The sequence below is a fragment of the Lissotriton helveticus genome, chromosome 3_1 (genome assembly GCF_964261635.1).
Source record: "Lissotriton helveticus chromosome 3_1, aLisHel1.1, whole genome shotgun sequence".
Lineage (NCBI taxonomy): Eukaryota > Metazoa > Chordata > Amphibia > Caudata > Salamandridae > Lissotriton > Lissotriton helveticus.
The window spans coordinates 52,073,298-52,094,279 of NC_136061.1; the positions used below are offsets into that span (position 1 = coordinate 52,073,298).

The 20,982-nt window shown below is 45.7% G+C and overlaps 1 protein-coding gene across 1 annotated transcript in view; it reads right to left on the bottom strand.

Moving 5' to 3' along the window:
• LOC144822618 (uncharacterized) overlaps positions 1–20,982 on the bottom strand; it is a 327,297-nt gene that overhangs the window by 280,272 nt on the left and 26,043 nt on the right. The window contains exon 2 of the mRNA XM_078680351.1: positions 11,124–11,212. Coding sequence (XP_078536477.1) covers positions 11,124–11,212 — 89 coding nt within the window. The remainder of the gene's footprint in view (positions 1–11,123; positions 11,213–20,982) is intronic.

The window sequence follows — 20,982 nt, forward strand, 5'->3', positions numbered from 1 at the left end:
CCATTTGTTATTCTTATGCCATATGAATATAGCAAATCATGTTGATATATCACTGTAGGAAGTGCGTGCTATTCCCAACCAAGGTAGTACATTAGAATATCAGCGTACTACAGATATCAGGAAGTCGCGAACGTCAGAATTGGGATTAAAGAATGAAGGCTACGAAGAGTGATTTAAGTGCCTCATAGTTCAAGAGAGGTCATCAGGCATCACACAAATGTTGAGACGACTTGGTCTGAAGTCAGCCCACTGGTGTAGGATTAAATGTCCTTAGTTGGGTATTCCAGAAGCATCTTATAGTCCAGTGTGGTGTGATCCTAATAATCATGTTGTTACAAAGTTATAAAATCTGGCACCTGGGAATGACGGCCATGTCAAGGTATTGGCCCGATCCACAACTGATTAACTAGGTAGGATCAGTGATATGATCTTTGGGGTGCTCTGGTACTCCCTGTGGTCAAATGAGTTTCATATAAGACCAGGCCAAGGTGAGGCAAGTCAGAATCACAGGGTATGTACAGTTCAGTGTGCCTTGAAGGTCTGTAATATAATTGTTCAGCTGAAATAAGGATAGCCATGCTATTGCTTCATTGAACCCTGACTTGCCCATGTGCAATCGGAATATCCAACGTTGCTCTTTAATAAAAAGGATGTTGTATTTGTCAGTGGGCAGACCACTGAAATCGAGTCCAGCTTAACTGATCTTATTTGTGGCCTTGTTGTATCAATCAAGTATTTGTAAAGCGCAGCGTGTCACATGTGAGGGTCTCAAGGCACTGGAGGGGCAAAAAGCTTTGTGGTGATCAGTTCACTCAAACAGCTAAGTCTTGAGTCCTTTCATTGCTGAAGTGATGGAGCAGTCCTGAGGTGCAGGGGAAGGTTGGTCACTTCTGCATCTTTCCAGTCTTCCGGAAAGGAGGCCAAGGTGATGGACGCTTTCAGGACTTTCTTGAGATCGTTGCCAATAGTCTTGCTCCCAAGGTTGAAGTTGGCTGTGGGTACTGGGGTCCTCGGGTGCTTCCAAGTGCAAGGAGTTTATGATGGTGATTGAGGCTTGAGTTGTGAGGGGCCTGGGAGCAGAGCGGGCGTGCGGTGAGTAGAATGCACTGGAGTTGTGCTGTGGCGGTCTCAGATGGCGTGGTGGGTGTAGTTGTGTTTGCAGTGTCTCTGGCATTGTTGGTTGCTTCGGCGTTGCAGGTGAATTGGCAGTGCTGGCAGGAGAATGGTCCTCTGGTGCTGCATGCAGATGTGCAGCTGCAGATGTTGTTGTTTACGTGTCCAAGATCCAGGGCTGGGAGGTCTGTAACAGTACAGCTACGCGTGGTGGAAGAACCAGGGTCCCTGCGCTGTCCTCTATCAACCCCTTGGCTGCTGGGCTGATTCCCCCGCTGTGCTGGGGGGAGTGGGGGCGCGCACAGCGCCCCCTTGCTCATGACGAGCTGAGCTCGTCATGAGCCACGTTTCTCGTGTGCTCCTGACCAGCTGAGCTCGTCATGACCACTCCCGTTCCTTAGAATGCCCAGCACAGCAGGGGAATTAGCCCCGCGTGTGAGCGTTCTAACGGTCATGACGAGAACCGTGGCTCATGACGAGCTAAGCTCGTCATGAGGGTGGGAGGGGTTAAGTAGAACCTGGGAGGAGGGAGAGGAGCTGGGAGGCAGGAAGTGGGAAAAAAAGAGGGAATGAGAAGCGCAGGAAAATCTAGTGGTGGTGGGGGGAGTGGTGAAACAAAACAATAGAGTTGAGTTACAATTATGATAAGTAAACGCAAATGCACCTGACTATGAGGGGCTAAGTAATTACAAAGTTGGACAGAGGGTACAGTTCGTGGCTAATGAGTATCATATTATGAATAACAGCAGGAAAACAGGGAGTGGTTAATGAATACAATGTTTCCAATAAAAACAGAAAGAAAATAGTTAGTGTCTAATAAATACAAAGTAACCAATAAAACGTCAAAGAAAACAGTAGCAGAACTAATGGCTATGCAAAGAAAACAGTAACGCTAGCGACTGAACGCTCTTTGCAGAACGCGGCAAGGAAAGAACAATTCGCTCGAGGCGAGCGAAACGCAGCCGCGCGGGGGAGCTGGGACCAGGCACTGCTCCTTGCATGAAATGGCTGGTGAGCTCTGTTGTGAAACATTTACAGCAGATGTTTCTTCTGTGTTCAGTAATGATTCTGCAGACCAGACCTTTCTGGTTGTCATTCCTATATATCGCAGGAGACACGTGATCACGTAGATAGCCCTTTCACTGGCGCAGTGTGTCGAGTGGCGCAGTCCGCTGGTGTTTTCAGATTGAGCAGTATTTGTGGTTTTTGTGCAAGTAAATGGATGTTTGATAGTTTATTTGCATGTGTGAGTATGTTTATGAGTAACTCTATGGGTGAGTATCGGTGTATAACAGGATGTATAGTAGGGACTGGTGGACAGTACCAGAGCCGCATGGATGATGCCAGTGAGGTTCGGTTGGCCCCACACTGTAGTTGGTGATGATGCAGTGGTATTCCTGGGCTGAGTGAATACCAGAATGTCCTTCAAGTTGTGACGCTTTTTCCAGATTTACTGAAGGATATTTTTCCTTAATTCAAAAGATGTCAATTTTTTTTAAGTTGTTTTCTTGATGTAGATGGTGCTGCTAGAGAAGGCAGGAACACCCACTAACATCTCAGAGGTGGCTTTGGGGTGTGTTTCTAAGAGGGCCTAGTGCTGTTATTTGTGGACCCTTTCTTAGTTTTTTTAGTCAAGTGCATAGGGTATAAACTTTGTTGTAGTTGTTTTGTGGGTGTCAGAATGTTTGTGAAAGGAGATATTCAAACAATTCCTATATACCTCTAGAAAGTAACCCTCAGGGAGAGTTTCGCTCAGTGCCCTTGGATGGTGACTATCACATGGTAGCAGTGAGTTCCTATCCGTGGGTTTCCTGTATAACTCGGTTGCCAGTTCACCTCCGACATGTGCTCCCTGCTGCAGCCTGCTTGCTGGAGGTTCACCGCCATGCACCCTCACCACCTGCCACCTTTCACCTCCGCTGCAGCACTGCATGATTCTCTTTCAGTTCCACTGCAGCACTGCTGGCTCCCTTTCACCTCCACCTCAGGACTCTCTCTCATCTGCTATGCATCCAGGCATAATGCTTCGTGAAGGTATGGACATTCGACCATGTCGCAGCCCTGCAGATGTCAGGCAAGGACACTCCGGCGAACAGGGCTGAGGAAGCTGCTACCTTGCGAGTGCAATGAGCTGTGACCTTGGTAGCCAGAGGGGGGACACCCCTCTCATGGCAGGAGAGTATAGTAGATGAGACCCAAATAACAATCTATACCTGCGTCAAAGCCTGGCCCAGAAGGCGATGACCAATTGACTAGATTTTTGGAAAGACTGAGGGGCATATTAGAAGGTCCTGCGCTAATTATCGCTCAGCACTTTTAGCGCGAGGATAATTACCTCAGGCTAACACTGGATTCCATCGCAGAGATAGCGTGCTATCAGCAACACATCTCCCAAGCGATAGGAATCCATGCGTTAGCTGGAAAACAGTGTGATTATCGCTGGAAATCCAGCGATAATCACACTGCAACCAGCGAAATCTTGCTGATAGGGCAGGGTGATCTTAGCCATGTAGTCCACCTCCCACTGGATTACATGGCTAAATCAGGTTACAAGCAGGCTTTAGGAAAGTAGCGTTAACTGTGGATAGCGTTACTTTTCTTAACGCTCTGCTTTGTTTGTGTGCAGGTTGATAATTGGAGAAATGTCAGTTAGCGACATTTCTCCAGTTATTTTGGCACGGAATGCCCACTTTGTATCTCATTAGAGATGCACAGCTGGGTGTTGTTGTAAGGGGCGCTAAATCAGCAAAACACGCGTTAGCTTGTCTTTGCTGATAAGGCGATGAAATTATCGTCGCAAAAGCAGCAATAATTCTTTTTGCGCCACCTTGGTATTACGCCCCGAGTCGTTTAAAAGTAGAATGTTAAACAATGTTTACTGTCCAGTGAATGGAGGGCTCTTTCAGACGGTAAAGATTGAGCAGGGAAGAAGGAGGGCAGAACCGCTGGTTCATTTAGATGAAAAGTTGAAAGCACCTTAGGAATAAAAGAAGGTTTGGGACGAAGAACGACTCTATCCTGATGAAACTGCAGGTAAGGCTCTGTTGCAGTAAAGGCCTGGATTTCACTAATGTGTCTGGCTGACGAGATGGCCACCAGGAAAGCAACTTTCCATTAAAGGTTTTTTAAATCGCATTTATGTATCGGTTCAAAAGGAGACCTCATAAGCTGTGACAGGACAAGGTTTAGTTGCCATAGCATCGGAGGAGGTCGTATCGGAGGGTAGCCGTAAAGAGAACCTTCATAAAATACTCCTTCAGCAACCTATTAGATTACAAGGACAAGTGATCAGATCATCGTCTGTAGCTGGATAAGTTCACCCTGATGCACTTATGTGCCAGGCCAGATTTGCGAGGGACAATAAGTAGAGACAATGGTCCCTAAGCAAGAAACGATGAATCCAGATAAATATAGACTTAATAGTTCTATATCATATGTCCAGCCGGACAGTTTAATTTCCAATAAGAAGAATACATATAAAAATCAGTGTGATACAAGTGGGACACCAGCCGGTGCCAAACTAACACACTCAAGGGAAAGGGAACAGGGGAAATTTCTAGGCAAATCTCAGGCGGTCTGAATATCATAAATCATAGACAGACAATGCAAACTATACACATATGCAACTGTTAAATCACATGATGGTTATGCATTTAGTGTATTTAAGGTCGACGACGTTTCGAACCCAATTAAAATACAAGGTTCATCCTCAGGACAACAATAAATTGCCTAATGAACACAATTATACATAGTGCCCACACGCGGGACGCCGTATAGGCTTAGTAGTTACAATTCTAGATAATGGCGTGATGCCACACCCGGGAACCGCTATTGCGGTATCACAATGTCGGGCAGTTCGTGTCCAGTAAGGGTACAGGTCCTCAATGGGGGTCCTTGCCCGTCGTGGGACAATCTACCGCCTGAGATTTGCCTAGAAATTTCCCCTGTTCCCTTTCCCTTGAGTGTGTTAGTTTGGCACCGGCTGGTGTCTCACTTGTATCACACTGATTTTTATATGTTTTCTTCTTATTGGAAATTAAACTGTCCGGCTGAACATATGATATAGAACTATTTAGTCTATATTTATCTGGATTCATAGTTTCTTGCTTAGGGACCATTGTCTCTGTTGATACGTAAAATACCCAAGGTCCCTAGCTTATTGCACCTTTGGGTTCCCTTGTGTTATATATATAAAGGGACAATAAATAGGGCAAAACGTACTCAGCAGGTGATGAGAGAGGATCACAAGAGTGCTCGACACACCATGAGCAAAATCGTTTCCATTGTGCCGAGTAACACTTGACCATCGAAGGAGCTTGGGGTTTCTCCAATATTGCTGGACATTCTTCAGAATTTCCTAGTGCTCTGAATTCTGTGTGATGAGGAGCCAAGCTGACAAGTCCTGCTGGGGGATGCCCCTGCCGGTTTGATAAGGATGATACAGCAAGGCTGATGTTCGATCTTTTGAAGAATGTTTGGAATGAGAGGAAACAGAGGGGATGCATAAGAACATGTTCCATTCTAAGAGAAATGGAAGGCATTTCCTAGAGAGCTTGGCTGAGGAAATATGCTGGCATAGAACCTGCATTGTCTGTTGATAGATGTAGCAAACAGGTCTAGTGTCGAAAACCCCCAACGGCGAAAGACCCCTTGCAGCTGATCTTCGTTTTGCTCCCTCTCGTGACATTGTTTGGTGTCTCTGCTGAGGGAGTCACCCCTTTATTTTGGACTCCTGGAACATGTTGAACTTGTATTGTTATCTTGTGGGCTAACAGCCATTCCCAGATCTGCTGAGCCGGGACTGAGAGGGCATGGGATCTTCTACCACCTTGTTTAAGCAGATAGAAACATGGTGATGGTGTTGTCCGTGCGAACAAGGATCCACGATTTGCTGATCCTTGGCAAGAAAGGCTGGAGGCCCTGAAAGACTGCTTTTAGTTCCAACAGATTTATGTGACATTGCGCTTCCTGAGCTGACCCCTTTCAATGAATCTGTAACTCCTGTAGGTGGGCACCCCACCCGTTCATGGAAACGTCCGACATCATTACCAACTTCGGTTTTGTCGTAAGGAAGGATAGACCTTGCGAAAAGTTGTTCCTGACTACCCACCAGGACATCGTTGAGGACATCTCACGTGTGATTGAAATGATATCTTAGAATGAGCACCAAGATTGAGTCCATTGAGCATCGAGCTGCTCCTGGTGAGGTCTCATCCGTAGGCGACAGTGTGGGATGAGCAGGCTGCAGGAAGAGTTGTACGTCCTTACTGAAACACACTTTTTTGCTGATAGGGATTGCACTGAAATCCTTTCTTTCGTGGGGAAGGCTTTTGAAAGCGTGGTATCCAGAGTTGCTCCTGGGAACTCCAGCAACCTGGAAGGAATGAGAGAGGATGATTCCCCGCTGAGTTTGAGACCTAGGGAGCAAAAGAACCGATTACAGGTGTTTGTAGATCTTTTGGCGGCTTGGAAGGATGACGTTTTGACCAACCAGTCATCCAGGTAAGGGAATACCTTGTGACTGGATCGCCGGTCACTTGGTGAAGATTCTTGGAGCAGACTTTAACCCGAACTGTAGCATTTTGAATTGGAAATGGCACCCTGCTACCTTGAACTTGAGGAAAAGTCGATGCTTCAGATGTATAGGAAAATGGAAATATGCGCCCAGAAGATCAAGGGAGCACATTTAATCCTGCCCATCCATGAGAAGCTAAATCTCATGGAGCGACAACACCCTGAAGGGTTGACTTTTGATGAACTTGTTCAGCAACCTGAGGTCCATTATTCGCCGCCATTTTCCTGTCTTTTTCATTAATAAAAGGAAGGAGAGGAGAAACCTAGATTGTGCTGACTGCATGGCACTTCTTCGATTGCTTGCTTGGAGAGGAGCAATATGATTTTCCTCTTGAAAACTTGCAGATGACAAGTTCTTCGCGGAGGTATATCCGGAGGCTGTTGAACAAATTCGGGGCGTCGCCATGCTGGAATATGTCTAACACCCATTTGTTCGAAGATATGATATTGAAGAATTTGAAGCAAGTGGGCTGAAATGAGGTGGGACAATACTAGCAGGGGCCTGTGAATCATCATTGCCTCTTGCTGACGTCATGATCTTTTCCTCCTGATGCTGGGCCCGACGTACTGATGCTCTAAGATAGGCTGGTGCGGAGGTTTGACGAAAGTACTGTGATCGAAATCCCTGCTGGTAATAGGGTTGGAAACGCTGCTGGAGTTGAGTTGAGAGAAATATTGACCTCAACTTCTTCGCCGAAAAGAAGAAAACTTCTTTTGCTACAGATTCGTTAGCGATTTAACCATGTTCCTGTCTGACTTTATCGATTGCAGCACGTCATCCACATGTTTGCCAAAAAGGAATTAGCCGTCAATTGGCATATCCAAAACCTTGGCCTGAACCTCAGGGTGAAATGTTGTAGCCTTTAACCCCTCCTGTTGCCTCAACATTGCCATCTATCTGAAGGCGGTCGAGGAGATCTCTAGAGCCTTATCAAGGTTCTCTCCCCTTCCGATAGAACATCCTTTGCCTCCTTCTTCTTGTCTTCAGGAAGATACTCTAACAAGGAAGAGATGTCAGACCACATCTGTCGGTCATATCTCCTGAGGATAGCCATGGCGTTGGAGGCCTTGATGGCGGTGGCTGCTAATGCAGATAACCATTTGCCGATGCTGTCAAGATGGCACCCTTCTTTGTCAGGTGGAACTGCACAGGGAGAAGAAGGATTTTTAGATCTTCTTCGAGCAGGCCTCATAATAACTGAATGAGGCTGAGGATGACCGATAAGGCATGCAGGAGAATCTTAGAGTGCCCTGTACTTTTTTATCTAGGTTTGGAACCACCGCAGGAATAGAGCTTGGAGTTTTCATGAACTTCAAACCCTCTTGTCATAAGTAGTCCACGAAGGGTATGGCCTGAGTGGAGCATTGTGCAGAAGGATTAAAATCATACAAAAAACAACTCCGTCTGCTTAGCAGGCATAGGGAGATCAGAGTGCCTTGAAGTGCGTTCCAGGAGATCGTGGAAGCCACCAATATCTGCAAGTGGAGAGTCGGTTATCGGCGCAGTAGGCAAGGGCGGAGTAGGAGCCACGTCATCGTCCCATGCATCATGGACATACGGACTCAACTGGAGCTACCCTTCTTCTAGCTGCTGATCATCAATGTCCTGCACTAGAACAGTAATTTCCAAAGATGGCGGAATATTTTTTACTCTTGAAGGTGGAGGAGCAGCCAGCGTCGCAGGAATGACAATAGGGACCTCATGTGTAGGAGGTGGTTGCGGAGCAGAGTTAACTTCAGAAAATTGCTTAGAGTAGTCATGAAGCATCATATGACGGTCGGAGACCAACAAAATGGGAATATTGATGTAAGGCTCTTGTGCATGATTCTCTTGTTCTTCATATGGGTACTGCTCTCGAAATGCGTCCAAGCGTTGAGCGCAGGGACGCCCTGCATCAGAGAAGGAATATACACCCTCTAATAAGCAGTTGGCTTATCTAGCACCTCGCCCTCCTCTGAGTCTTGGCACTTGACTCTGATCTGTGACGGGATGTATGTAGGGGAATACGGACCATCATCCTCAGATGCCTGGAACTCCAAGAGACGATCAAGAGGCAATGGCATTTGAAAGCACAACGGCCTTTTCCCCTGTCGACTGAACCGTCAACAGGTTTATCAACGGGATCGCTGACACTATCGGCAGAGGAGAGAGAGACTTACCCATGGTGAGGTGACCAGCTGGACCATTGACGGCGAAACCCTCTTCAACAGGGATGGCCTTACAATAGTCGACGACGGTGACGCCACCACTTCCATCTTCAACGATGAAGCCACCTTCGTCTTCTTGACCATTGACATAGTCGAAGTCGCTGACGAGACCATCAATGTAGCGCCGATTCTGTGGAGACGGAGGGCGAAGACAGCGATTTCTTCATCGACTGAGTCATCGACGAGTGGGTTTTTGGAGATGAGAATCCCTGAAAGGAGTATGAGGTGTTAGAGCAGAGCCAGCTCTATGATAAGAGGAAGAGGGACCAGGCTGATCTTTTTTAACCCTCTTTCCTACAGGCCTCTCTTTACTTTGAGATCTAGATTTTTTAGGATCTGCATGTGAAGAGGAAGTCACTTCTTCCTTTCTTTTCTTGGAGGTGGTATGGGGCTTCTCCTCACCTTCAGAGGCCTTAGCAGCCCTTTTCCTTTTAAGCCAGGGAAGCAGTCTACCCTCACGGTTCTTGAGGGTTTTTGTGGAAAAAGTATGACATTACTTGCATACTCCGGGCTTGTGGTCAGGATACAGGAAATAAAGGCAGTCTTTATGTGGGTCCTCACAAAAGTGTAACATCTGACAATTTCAGGCACTGGTAGAGAGACAACCAATATGTAAATCACAACTGTTTGGTCTCCGTCGTCATAGGGGTCGTTCATCCTCAAAGACTCGTTCTCCGTCGTCATAGGGGTCGTTCATCCTCAAAGGCTCGTTCTATGTTGTCATAGGGGTCGTTCATCCTCAAATGCTTGGTCTTCATCGTCATAGGGGTCGTTCATCCTCAAAGGCTTGGTCTCCGTCGTCATAGGGGTCGTTCATTCTCAAATGCTTGGTCTTCATCGTCATAGGGGTCGTTCATCCTCAAACGCTTGGTCTCCGTCATCATAGGGGTCGTTCATCCATGAATGCTTGGTCTCCATTGTCATAGGGGTCGTTCATCCTCAAAGGCTTGGTCTCCGTCGTCATAGGAGTTGTTCATCCTCAAAACCTCAGCAAAACCTCGTCAAAATATCGTGGTCAACATATCGAAAAGCAAAAATATTGCACCTAGAGTATCGAATACCTCAGCATTGTATCGACAGTCAACACCATCGATGTGATATAAGGGTTGAATGTCACATTACAAATGTTCAAATTATCGACCTCTGCATATATTGGGACCTATTATTGTCCATGTAATTGTAGATGTTCTATAACTAACTATGCTGCAATGATATTTCATATTTCAACCCCGATGATGTGGTGGGACACCAGTGGACGGGGTTTAAACTCAAGCAGTGACGTTAGATGTCGCCACGCAGCCGAAAAGCACATTACACAGATTTACAGTCAGGCAGGAGCCGGCAGATGTGCGTCACACACTCCGCTTGCTACCGCCAGTTCAAGATGGCGACTGTCTCACAACACACTACTCACAAGTTCAAGATGCCGACTTTCTTACAAAGCGTTACTCACCAGTTCAAGATGGAGACTGTCTTACAACGCATTACTCACCAGTTCTAAATGGACTGTCTTACAATGCTTTACTCACCAGTTAAAGATGGAGACTGTCTTACAACGTGTTACTCACCAGTTAAAGATGGAGACTGTCTTACAACGTGTTACTCACCAGTTCCAGATGGTGACTGTCTTACAACGCGTTACTCACCAGTTAAGGATGGAGACTGTCTTACAACGCATTACTCACCAGTTAAAGATGGAGACTGTCTTACAACACGTTACTCACCAGTTCAAGATGGAGACTGTTTTACAACGCGTTACTCACTAGTTCCAGATGGCGACTGTCTTACAACGCGTTACTCACCAGTTAAAGATGGAGACTGTCTTACAACGCGTTTCTCACCATTTAAAAATGAAGACTGTCTTACAACGCGTTACTCACCAATTCAAGATGGAGACTGTCTTACAACGCATTACTCACAAGTTCAAGAGGGCGATTGTCTTACAAGGCGTTACTCACCAATTCAAGATGGAGACTGTCTTACAACACGTTACTCACAAGTTCAAGATGGAGACTGTCTTACAACACGTTACTCACAAATTCAAGATGGAGACTGTCTCACACGTTACTCACAAGTTCAAGATGGTGACTGTCTTACAATGTGTTACTCACAAGTTCAAGGTGAAGTCTGTCTTACAACTTGTTACTCATCAATTCAAGATGGACACTGTCTTACAACGCGTTACTCACCAGTTAAAGATGGAGACTGTCTTACAACGTGTTACTCACCGGCAGAGCGAGGAAGGTGTTGAAATACTCCAGAAAGAGGTCGTCGAAGGTGAGCAGCTCCTCTAGGCTGCTGTCCTGCACCGCAGCACCTGCACCAGGCCAGAGAGAGAACCAGAACAAGTATCAGTGGGAGTGCTCCAATGACAGGCTCCACCCTCCCAAGAAGAAGCCGCAGGAAATTTATGAAACAGATTGACACATTCAAGCAGAGAACATTCCAACTCAATACGGCGTGCTGTGGTAGACCTGCGTCAATGTGCAGGTTCTGCATATCAGGCGCGTGCTGTGGTAGACCTGCGTCAATGTGCAGGTTCTGCATATCAGGCGCGTGCTGTGGTAGACCTGCGTCAATGTGCAGGTTCTGTATTTCAGGCGCGTGCTGTGGTAGACCTGCGTCAATGTGCAGGTTCTGCATATCAGGATCATGCTGTGGTAGAACTGTGTCAATGTGCACGCTCCGCACAGCAGGCACTTGCTGTGGTAGAGCTGCGTCAATGTGCACGCTCCGCCTACCAGTCAGGTGCTGCGGTAGAATTGTGTCAATGTGCAGGCTAGGTAACTTTGAGCTGGGTGGATTTGGTCTACATTGTAGGTTTACCACTCCACCCCAGTAATGGGCAGGACGGCTCCACACTGTGAATTTACCACACTGCCCCGGTGAATGGTGAGTTAGATCTAAACTGTGGGTTTGCCACACTGTCCCGGTGAAGGGTGGGTGGCCTCTACACTGAAGATTTAATACACTACCCCAGTGGTGGGTGGGTTTGTCTTACACTGTAGATTTACCACACTGCCCTGGTGATGGGTAGACTAGCTCTAAACTGTGGATTTACCACACTGCCCCGGTGAAGGGTGAGTTGACTAGCCACTGTAGACTCACAACACTATCCAGCTGATGAGTGGGTTTGCTCTACACTGTAGAGTAACCACACCACTCCAATGATGGGTAGACTGGTTATGGGTGGGGTTGTTCTACATTGTAGCTTTACCACACTAAATTGCAAAGTTTTTAGAATTTTAAAAATACATAAGCTTTTTTTTTTTATTTGCAAGGGTAGTAACCGAACTTCATCCACTATGCACTTTATTGGTGGGTTTGTGGAAGCGTGGTCGGCCATCTTAGTGAGGCCGTCAGTGTAAATAAGGTTAGTGGTCTAGTTACCGCCTCATTCACATTTCGAATCAAGAAATTGAGCATAAAATGAGACACGATGCGCGGACACAGCAGACACGCGCAACTATCGTGACGCTAGCCCGCCAAAAGCACACCAAAGGCAAGCTCGTCTGGACGCCACCATGGCACCAGGAACCGTGCCCCTTCCAAATCAAACAGGTTAGTTTAGTCCCTACTTAAGCTTCTCTCTCTAAAGCAGTCTCCACATCATAGCGCTCTGCACTAGTGGGATGTGAAGGAGGAACCATTCAGATTCAATATCTGCGGGCCCAAACCAAGTACCCTCGGTGCTACAGCAGCATCAACTACACACATCGACTCACACCCCACCTCCTTCCAATTATTCAGAATCAACTACCACTCTCTGGTTCACCACCACACTCACATTGTTGATTTTATCCAGGATCACTCGGCTGTTATAGGGCCCGATTCACAGAACTAACTTAAGAAAAAATCCTAAACTTACTACCATTTTCGTATTCACAGATGGCACTTACTCATTTCAGTATTCACAAAAGTTAGGAGTCCTAACTTTACTCCTCCTAAACTGACAAAAATCCTAACTTTAAGACTTTTGGTATTCACAGAAGGCATTTAGGAGCCCTAAAGTTAGGACTCCTAACTTCTGTGAATACCGAAATGAGTAAGTGCCTTCTGTGAATACCGAAATGGTAGTAAGTTTAGGAGTTAGTTCTGTGAATCGGGCCCATGCTGTTTCTCACTGACTGGGCAGTCAGCATTAGCAGTCTCTCCAGGTTACAATTTCAAGAACTACAGGAGAGCCAACGTTAGGGGAGGCGGGAGCCATTGTATGCAAAGCAACGATAGGCCCTGTCTAACCTGGGGGCATATTACCAAGGAGGGCGATAGGATGTCCTGGACTGACCACTACATGGTCCCCATGTCCATCCACATGACACAACAGGACCGCAGACACAACCCTCATGGCAGAAATTAGATTTACTTGAGGCTAGTGCATTTATTGAGGTCAGCTGTCCACAGCTGGCGTCCAACGTGCAGGCTGCCGATACCATGCTACAATCATGGCTTACCCCAGCTCTTAGTAATTCCACTAGAGATGTGCCCCACAACCAAAGGGAACAGGGCACTACTAAGCAGTAGGGGTAAAGAGTTTCCCCTTGGAAACACACTCGTTCACAAACTCACTCACCAGGGTCCAGCCAAAAAGAAAGCTGCTGCCCCATAGGTCAATGAGACCCTTGTAGCTGCTAAAAAACACTGTAAAGGGCTTGAGCGGGCCTGGAGGAAAACCTATGATTCCTCTGCAAACGCCCATTATAGGTCAGCTGTGAAATCCTATCGCAAATTAATGATGAAGCCTAGGGTTGAGTTTTTCTCCAATAAAATACGCAATAGTACCAATATCACCAAAGACATATATGTCTCTAGATGTTTTTTCTTCTCTTTTAAATCCCTCCACATTTTCAATGCTCTTTTTTTAATCAACTTACTGTTTTAACTATGATAGCAATATGAATTGCTTTTGTAAATGGTTTTAGGTAATCATACAATAAAGTATTCATTCATTCATTCAATACCACCAAAGACATTTTTAACTTGGTCAACAGCTTAATGAAGTCACAGTGTCATTTTTTGCTGCCGTGTGTTACCAGTAAGCATCAGTGATTCTGGTCACTCTCTCTAAAAGCGCTTAGAGGCCCGAAGGTGATTATGCGCTATATAAAATACATTTAACATAACATAACATAACCTCTATCGGCTGAGCCTATGGAAGCCTCGGTAGAACACGGCGACAAGCCAGCAGATCCCTTTATCGGTGAAATCGAGGATATCTGCCCACATTTCTCCTCAATTTGACTTTAGATCTGACGGACAGTACCACTCGGCCAGAGGCCCTTAGGCCTAGGACCATACTGAGTGCTCTGCCCATACTCAGTCCTGCCTCTCCACAAGCCCTATGCATACAAGTCATATCTGGCTGTCTCGATGACCCTATTAGACCCGACCTTATCCTAAAACTCCAAGATCTTATACTCCCATTCTTTCTAGAAGTCATTATTCTCTCCCTAACCTCTGCTTCGGTACATTGTGTCTGCAAGCATGCCTAAGTTATCCCTCTGCTGAAAAAACCTTCCTTGGACCCGCCAAAGCCAGAAAATTATCGCCCTATCTCTCTTCTAATTTTTTTTACCAAGATAACAGAGAAACCTGTCAACAGTTTATTAACAATGGCCCTGATTCACAGAACTAACTTAAGACAAAATCCTGAACTTACTACCATTTTGGTATTCACAGAAGGCACTTACTCATTTTAGTATTCACAGAAGGCACTTACTCAGTTTGGTATTCACAGAGGGCACTTACTCATTTTGGTATTCACAGTAGGCACTTACTCATTTTGGTATTCACAGAAGGCACTTACTCATTTCGGTATTCACAGGAGTTAGGAGTCCTAACTTTAGGACTCCTTAATGCCTTCTGTGAATACCGAAAGTCTTAAAGTTAGGATTTTCTCAATTTAGGAGTAGTAAAGTTAGGACTCCTAACTTTAGGACTCCTAAACTGAGAAAAATCCAAACTTTAAGACTTTTGGTATTCATAGAAGGCATTTAGGAGTCCTAAAGTTAGGAGTACTAGCTTTACTAATTTTACTACTCCTAAACTGAGAAAAATCCAAACTTTAAGACTTTCGGTATTCACAGAAGGCATTTAGGAGTCCTAAAGTTAGGACTCCTAACTTCTGTGAATACCGAAATGAGTAAGTGCCTTCTGTGAATACCGAAATGAGTAAGTGCCTTCTGTGAATACCAAAATGAGTAAGTGCCTTCTGTGAATACCGAAATGAGTAAGTGCCTTCTGTGAATAGCTAAATGGTAGTAAGTGTAGGATTTTGTCTTCAGTTCGTTCTGTGAATCGGGCCCGGAGTTCCTGGAAAAAAAACATTTTTACTTTGTCCCAAAATGACTTTAGGCCTGCCCATCGAACCGACTCTGCACTGCTAGTACTATCAGAGAAAACTCTGCAGTGCCCTGGATGAGGGCAGTTTATTGGCTCTAATCCAGCTGGATCGAAGCATCGCGTTCGGAACGGCGTCACATACAGTACTACTGCAGCGCCTACATGATTTTGGGATATGAGGGTCAGCCCTGACCGGATTTTCCTCTTTTTTGAGCGTGAACTCATTTGAGGTCATTTCACCCCCATTTGCGTCCTACCAACAATCCCAGAAATATGGAGCCCCCCAGGGCTCCTCGTTGAGTCCTACCTTATTTAATGTTCACATCCATCCTCTTGTCCACGCTGTAAAATCTTTTAAGCTCTCATTGGTATCGTACACAACGATATTCATCTCACCTTTTCACTTTCAGAGAACGCAAACCGAGACATGGGCAATTTTCGGAATGGAATGCTTACTGATGCTAAGAGGATGAATTAGAATCGATTAAAACGAAATGCCGACACAACTGAAATACTTCTGTTAGACAAACACACTGGGCTGGATTCACAGAACTAACTTAAGACAAAATCCTAAACTTACTACCATTTTGGTATTCACAGAAGTCACTTACTTATTTCGGTATTCACAGAAGGCACTTACTCATTTCGGTATTCACAGAAGTTAGGAGTCCTAACTTTAGGACTCCTAAATGCCTTCTGTGAATACAGAAAGTCTTAAAGTTAGGATTTTTCTCAGTTTAGGAGTCCTAAAGTTAGGAGTCCTAAATTTACTACTCCTAAACTGAGAAAAATCCTAACTTTAAGACTTTCGGTATTCACAGAAGGCATTTAGGAGTCCTAAAGTTAGGAGTCCTAACTTTACTACCCCTAAACTGAGAAAAATCCTAACTTTATGACTTTCGGTATTCACAGAAGGCATTTAGGAGTCCTAAAGTTAGGAGTCCTAACTTTACTACTCTTAAATTGAGAAAAATCCTAACTTTAAGACTCTCGGTATTCACAGAAGGACTCCTAACTTCTGTGACTACCGAAATGAATAAGCGCCTTCTGTGAATACCAAAATGAGTAAGTGCCTTCTGTGAATACCAAAATCATAGGTAGTTTAGGATTTTTTCAATCGGGCCCACTCACACTTGGGGAGATCATTGGTGGCCAGTCAGTCTCAGACCACCCCAAGCCCAAACCAGTTGTTAAGAACCTAGGAGTATGGATGGACGACACTCTTGCCTACGAGGCCCAAGCCAAATCGCTGACAGGTACCTGCTTTGGTCTTTTGAGAAGCCTTAAACTCATTGTTGCCTTTTCTGACTCCCAAACTAGACAGACCTTTGTTTAAGACCTAATCCTGTCCCATATAGACTATTGCCATGTCCTGTACCTAGGAGCCAACAAAGCAGTCATGAAAAGACTTCTGATTGCCTAGAATGCTGCTGCGAGGCTGCTTTTCTCTCTCCCAAAATGTTGTTCTGCCACCGGGCTCCTCCAGAAGCTCCACTGGCTTGTAACATGACAAAAAGAAACGTATAGAGGGAAAGCAAACAGAGAATCCATACTCACATCCACACGCTAGGGGGGAAGTGGCAGAGAAAGCAGAGAGAAAAGGGAAAGAGGAAAAAGAAAGGAGAGGAGAGGTAAAGTAGAAAGGAGAAGGGAAAAAAGTGGGAGCCGGATAGGAAAGTGGAGGAAGTAGGCACGTAGCCTCAAGGATCATGATCAGATGGGATCGCAAGGGCAGGGTCCGTGCGATATAATATCTGGTTATCCTTTTGGGGACAGGGGCGCCCTTAATTCAGGGCTTGTGTGCTTTGTCCCAGAGGAGAGGCGCTCAGGTGAGATGGAAGGTCTCTGTCTTATCCTGTAGGTAATATTTGACCCACTCCTAGGAGGCTGTCTGGTACATCCTTGAGAGCCATTCACTATGGGAAGGGGGAGCAGGGGCGGCCTTAGGCATGTGCAAGCTGTGCACCTGCACAGGGCCACCAAACCCCTGGGGCCGCCACGCCAATATATATCCTTAATATAATAATCCTCTGAGGATGGACACATATTTGCATGGCGGCCCCTGGCAGGGATTTGGTGGCCTCCGGCTCTGTTCCACTTCCTAACACCTGACCCCCCCGCCCCTCTTCACTGGCCTCCGTGCTCCACCCCACCTGGACCCCCTCTTCTGGGGCCCCCTACCTGCGCACTATTTAAAGTGCACATAAAGAGGGCTTTGACCCTGCCCAGAGGAGCATTTCTCTCTACACTTCCTAGGCAGTGTTGTAATTGTAATGCATGAGGGACTGTTTTACATCTAAAAAGCACCCTTAATCATCACCTAGAATTCTTACTTGATTGCTTGTGATACTACTAACAATTCGACCAATTAAATCACCAATAACATCAACAGCAACACAGATACCACCAATGCCACCACCTCACCAATACCTCAGCAAATATTACCACCAACACCACATGACTACTAACACTACTCCCAGCAACACCACAACCAATGATATACAACCACTAATAACACACTGCCACCTTCATTAATACCGCAGCACCACCAGTGCCACACCACCATCGCTAATACCACAAGCACAAATACCATCACCACCAATAGTAATAAATCTATTAGTAATTCCAACACCCTTACCAATACCATCATCAGTATCAACACCCCCAATAGCACTCCAAACCACATCAACAGAATATTGCAAAAACAATTAGCACATCAACACCAATACCACCAGCAACGTTATATCGTCACCACCAAAACCACTACTAGTAACATCGACAGCAATACCACCTCCACAATACCACCAGCAACATTATATCCTCCCCTCCAAAACCACTACTAGTAACACCAACACCAATACCACCGCCACAACACCACCAGCAACGTTATATTATCACCACCAAAACCATTACTGGTAACACCGACAACAATACCACCTCCACAATACCACCAGCAACGTTATAGCCTCACCACCGAAACCACCACTAATAACACCGACACCAATACCACCTCCACAATACCACCAGCAACGTTATATCCTCACCATCAAAACCACCACTAGTAACACCGACACCAATACCACCTCCACAATACCACCAGCAACGTTATATCCTCAACACCAAAACCACCACTAGTAACACCGACACCAATACCACCTCCACAATACCACCAGCAACGTTATATCCTCACCATCAAAACCACCACTAGTAACACCGACATCAATACCACCTCCACAATACCGCCAGCAACGTTATATCCTCACCACCAAAACCACTACTAGTAACAGAGACACCAATACAACATCCACAACACCACCAGCAATGTTATATCCTCACCACCAAAACCACCACTAGTAACACCGACACCAATACCACCTCCACAACACCACCAGCAATGTTATATCCTCACCACCAAAACCACCACTAGTAACACCGACACCAATACCACCTCCAAAACACCACCAGAAACGTTATATCCTCACCACCAAAACCACCACTAGTAACACTGACACCAATACCACCAGCAACGTTATAAACTCACAACCAAAACCACCACTAGTAACACCGACACCAATACCACCGCCACAATACCACCAGCAACGTTATATATCCTCACCACCAAAACCACTACTAGTAACATCGACACCAATACCACCTCCACAATACCACCAGCAACGTTATATCCTCACCATCAAAACCACCACTAGTAACACCGACACCAATACCACCTCCACAATACCACTAGTAACGTTATATCCTCACCACCAAAACCACTACTAGTAACACCGACACCAGTACCACCTCCACAATACCACTAGCAGCGTTATATCCTCACCACCAAAACCACTACTAGTAACACCGACACCAATACTACCTCCACTATACCACCAGCAACGTTATATCCTCACCACCAAAACCAATACTAGTAAGACAGACACCAATACCACCTCCACAACACCACCAGCAACGTTATATCCTCACCACCAAAACCACTACTAGTAAAACCGACACCAATACCACCTCCACAACACCACCAGCAACGTTATATCCTCACCACCAAAACCACCACTAGTAACACCGACACCAATACCACCTCCACAACACCACCAGCAACGTTATATCCTCACCACCAAAACCACCACTAGTAACACAACACCAATACCACCTCCAAAACACCACCAGAAACGTTATATCCTCACCACCAAAACCACCACTAGTAACACTGACACCAATACCACCAGCAACGTTATAACCTCACAACCAAAACCACCACTAGTAACACCGACACCAATACCACCGCCACAATACCACCAGCAACGTTATATATCCTCACCACCAAAACCACTACTAGTAACACAGACACCAATACCACCTCCACAATACCACCAGCAACGTTATAGCCTCAACACCAAAACCACTAATTGTAACACTGACACCAATACCACCTCCACAATACCACCAGCAACGTGATATCCTCACCACCAAAACCACAACTAATAACACCAACACTAATACCACCTCCACAATACCACCAGCAACGTTACATCCTCACCACCAAAACCACAACTATTAACACCAATACCACCTCCACAATACCACCACTACCTCAGCAACGTTACGCCCTCATCACCAAAACCACCACTAATAACATCAACACCAATGAAACGATCACAAAAAGGTCTGACTTTAATGTGTTATCGCATGAAAACGTGTTTGCTTGCCTGTGTTTGTAGGCACTGTCACACTGTTGCTTGAATTGGATTTCCTTAAAAAACAGAAGGCAAGAGGTGTTTGGCAAACAGGAACAGTTCTTAATTAAACAGACCTGAGGACTGTCTCCATTTACATCGAGTTTAAGGTTTCTTTAAATAAACTATTACAGCGGAAATAAAAGGTTTCCTGTGTACCATATATGGTGAGGGATATTGGTTGCTGCCTTTAGGGTCATAAATTAATGGTCAATGGTTACTATAGGTCTGTCTTGACCTCGGTGGACATAGTGTGTCCAGTGGTGAATATGTCCTGGTGTCCGGCATGGGGAGGTCATGATCTCTACATGTGCTAGGCCCTGATTGGCTATATTTTCTTAACTCATATGGCATCAGAGTTTATCATGCTTGTAAGAGTGCGTACCCCCACCAGCCATGTGTGCTTTACTAGGGCAATTTCCCCTAACCATTGTAATGCCGCTGCGCCTATCTGTGGGATTGATCAAGAGTTTCCTGCCCAAGTATTTGTCAGCCAGCTATGCACCCTCCCATTTGTGACCCATCAATCAGTAATCCCGGGCCTAGGTCGCAGGGCCTGCCTGACCACACACTTGTGTGTTGAGGTAGATGTGAAGTTCAGAACTGGTGATTCTATTAATATGGATGATAGTTCATTTTGTCGACAAACGCATCGATATCCATATTAACAACATTTAAACCAGACTTATTAGCTTTTGTAATGCTGGGGTAATGGGGTAATGATTGTTTTGCTTGCAATCTTCGATTGATGGTTTTTGTACATCAGCGGGATTGTTGTACTGAGATATTCATGTAACTCGATGTCGGCCTCGGGTGTGGAGCAACAACAGTGGTTAGCAGCTTCCACTCAGTGTGTGCACCTTGCTGAGATAATCTCAGACATCATCTTGGCCGTTTCTTATCTCAGTTTACATTAAATAAAGGCAGAGACTGGCCCTGCGTAGAGCCGAGCCCCTGCCAGGCCTGCAGCTTCAGTATCCAAGCAGCGACAATCAGT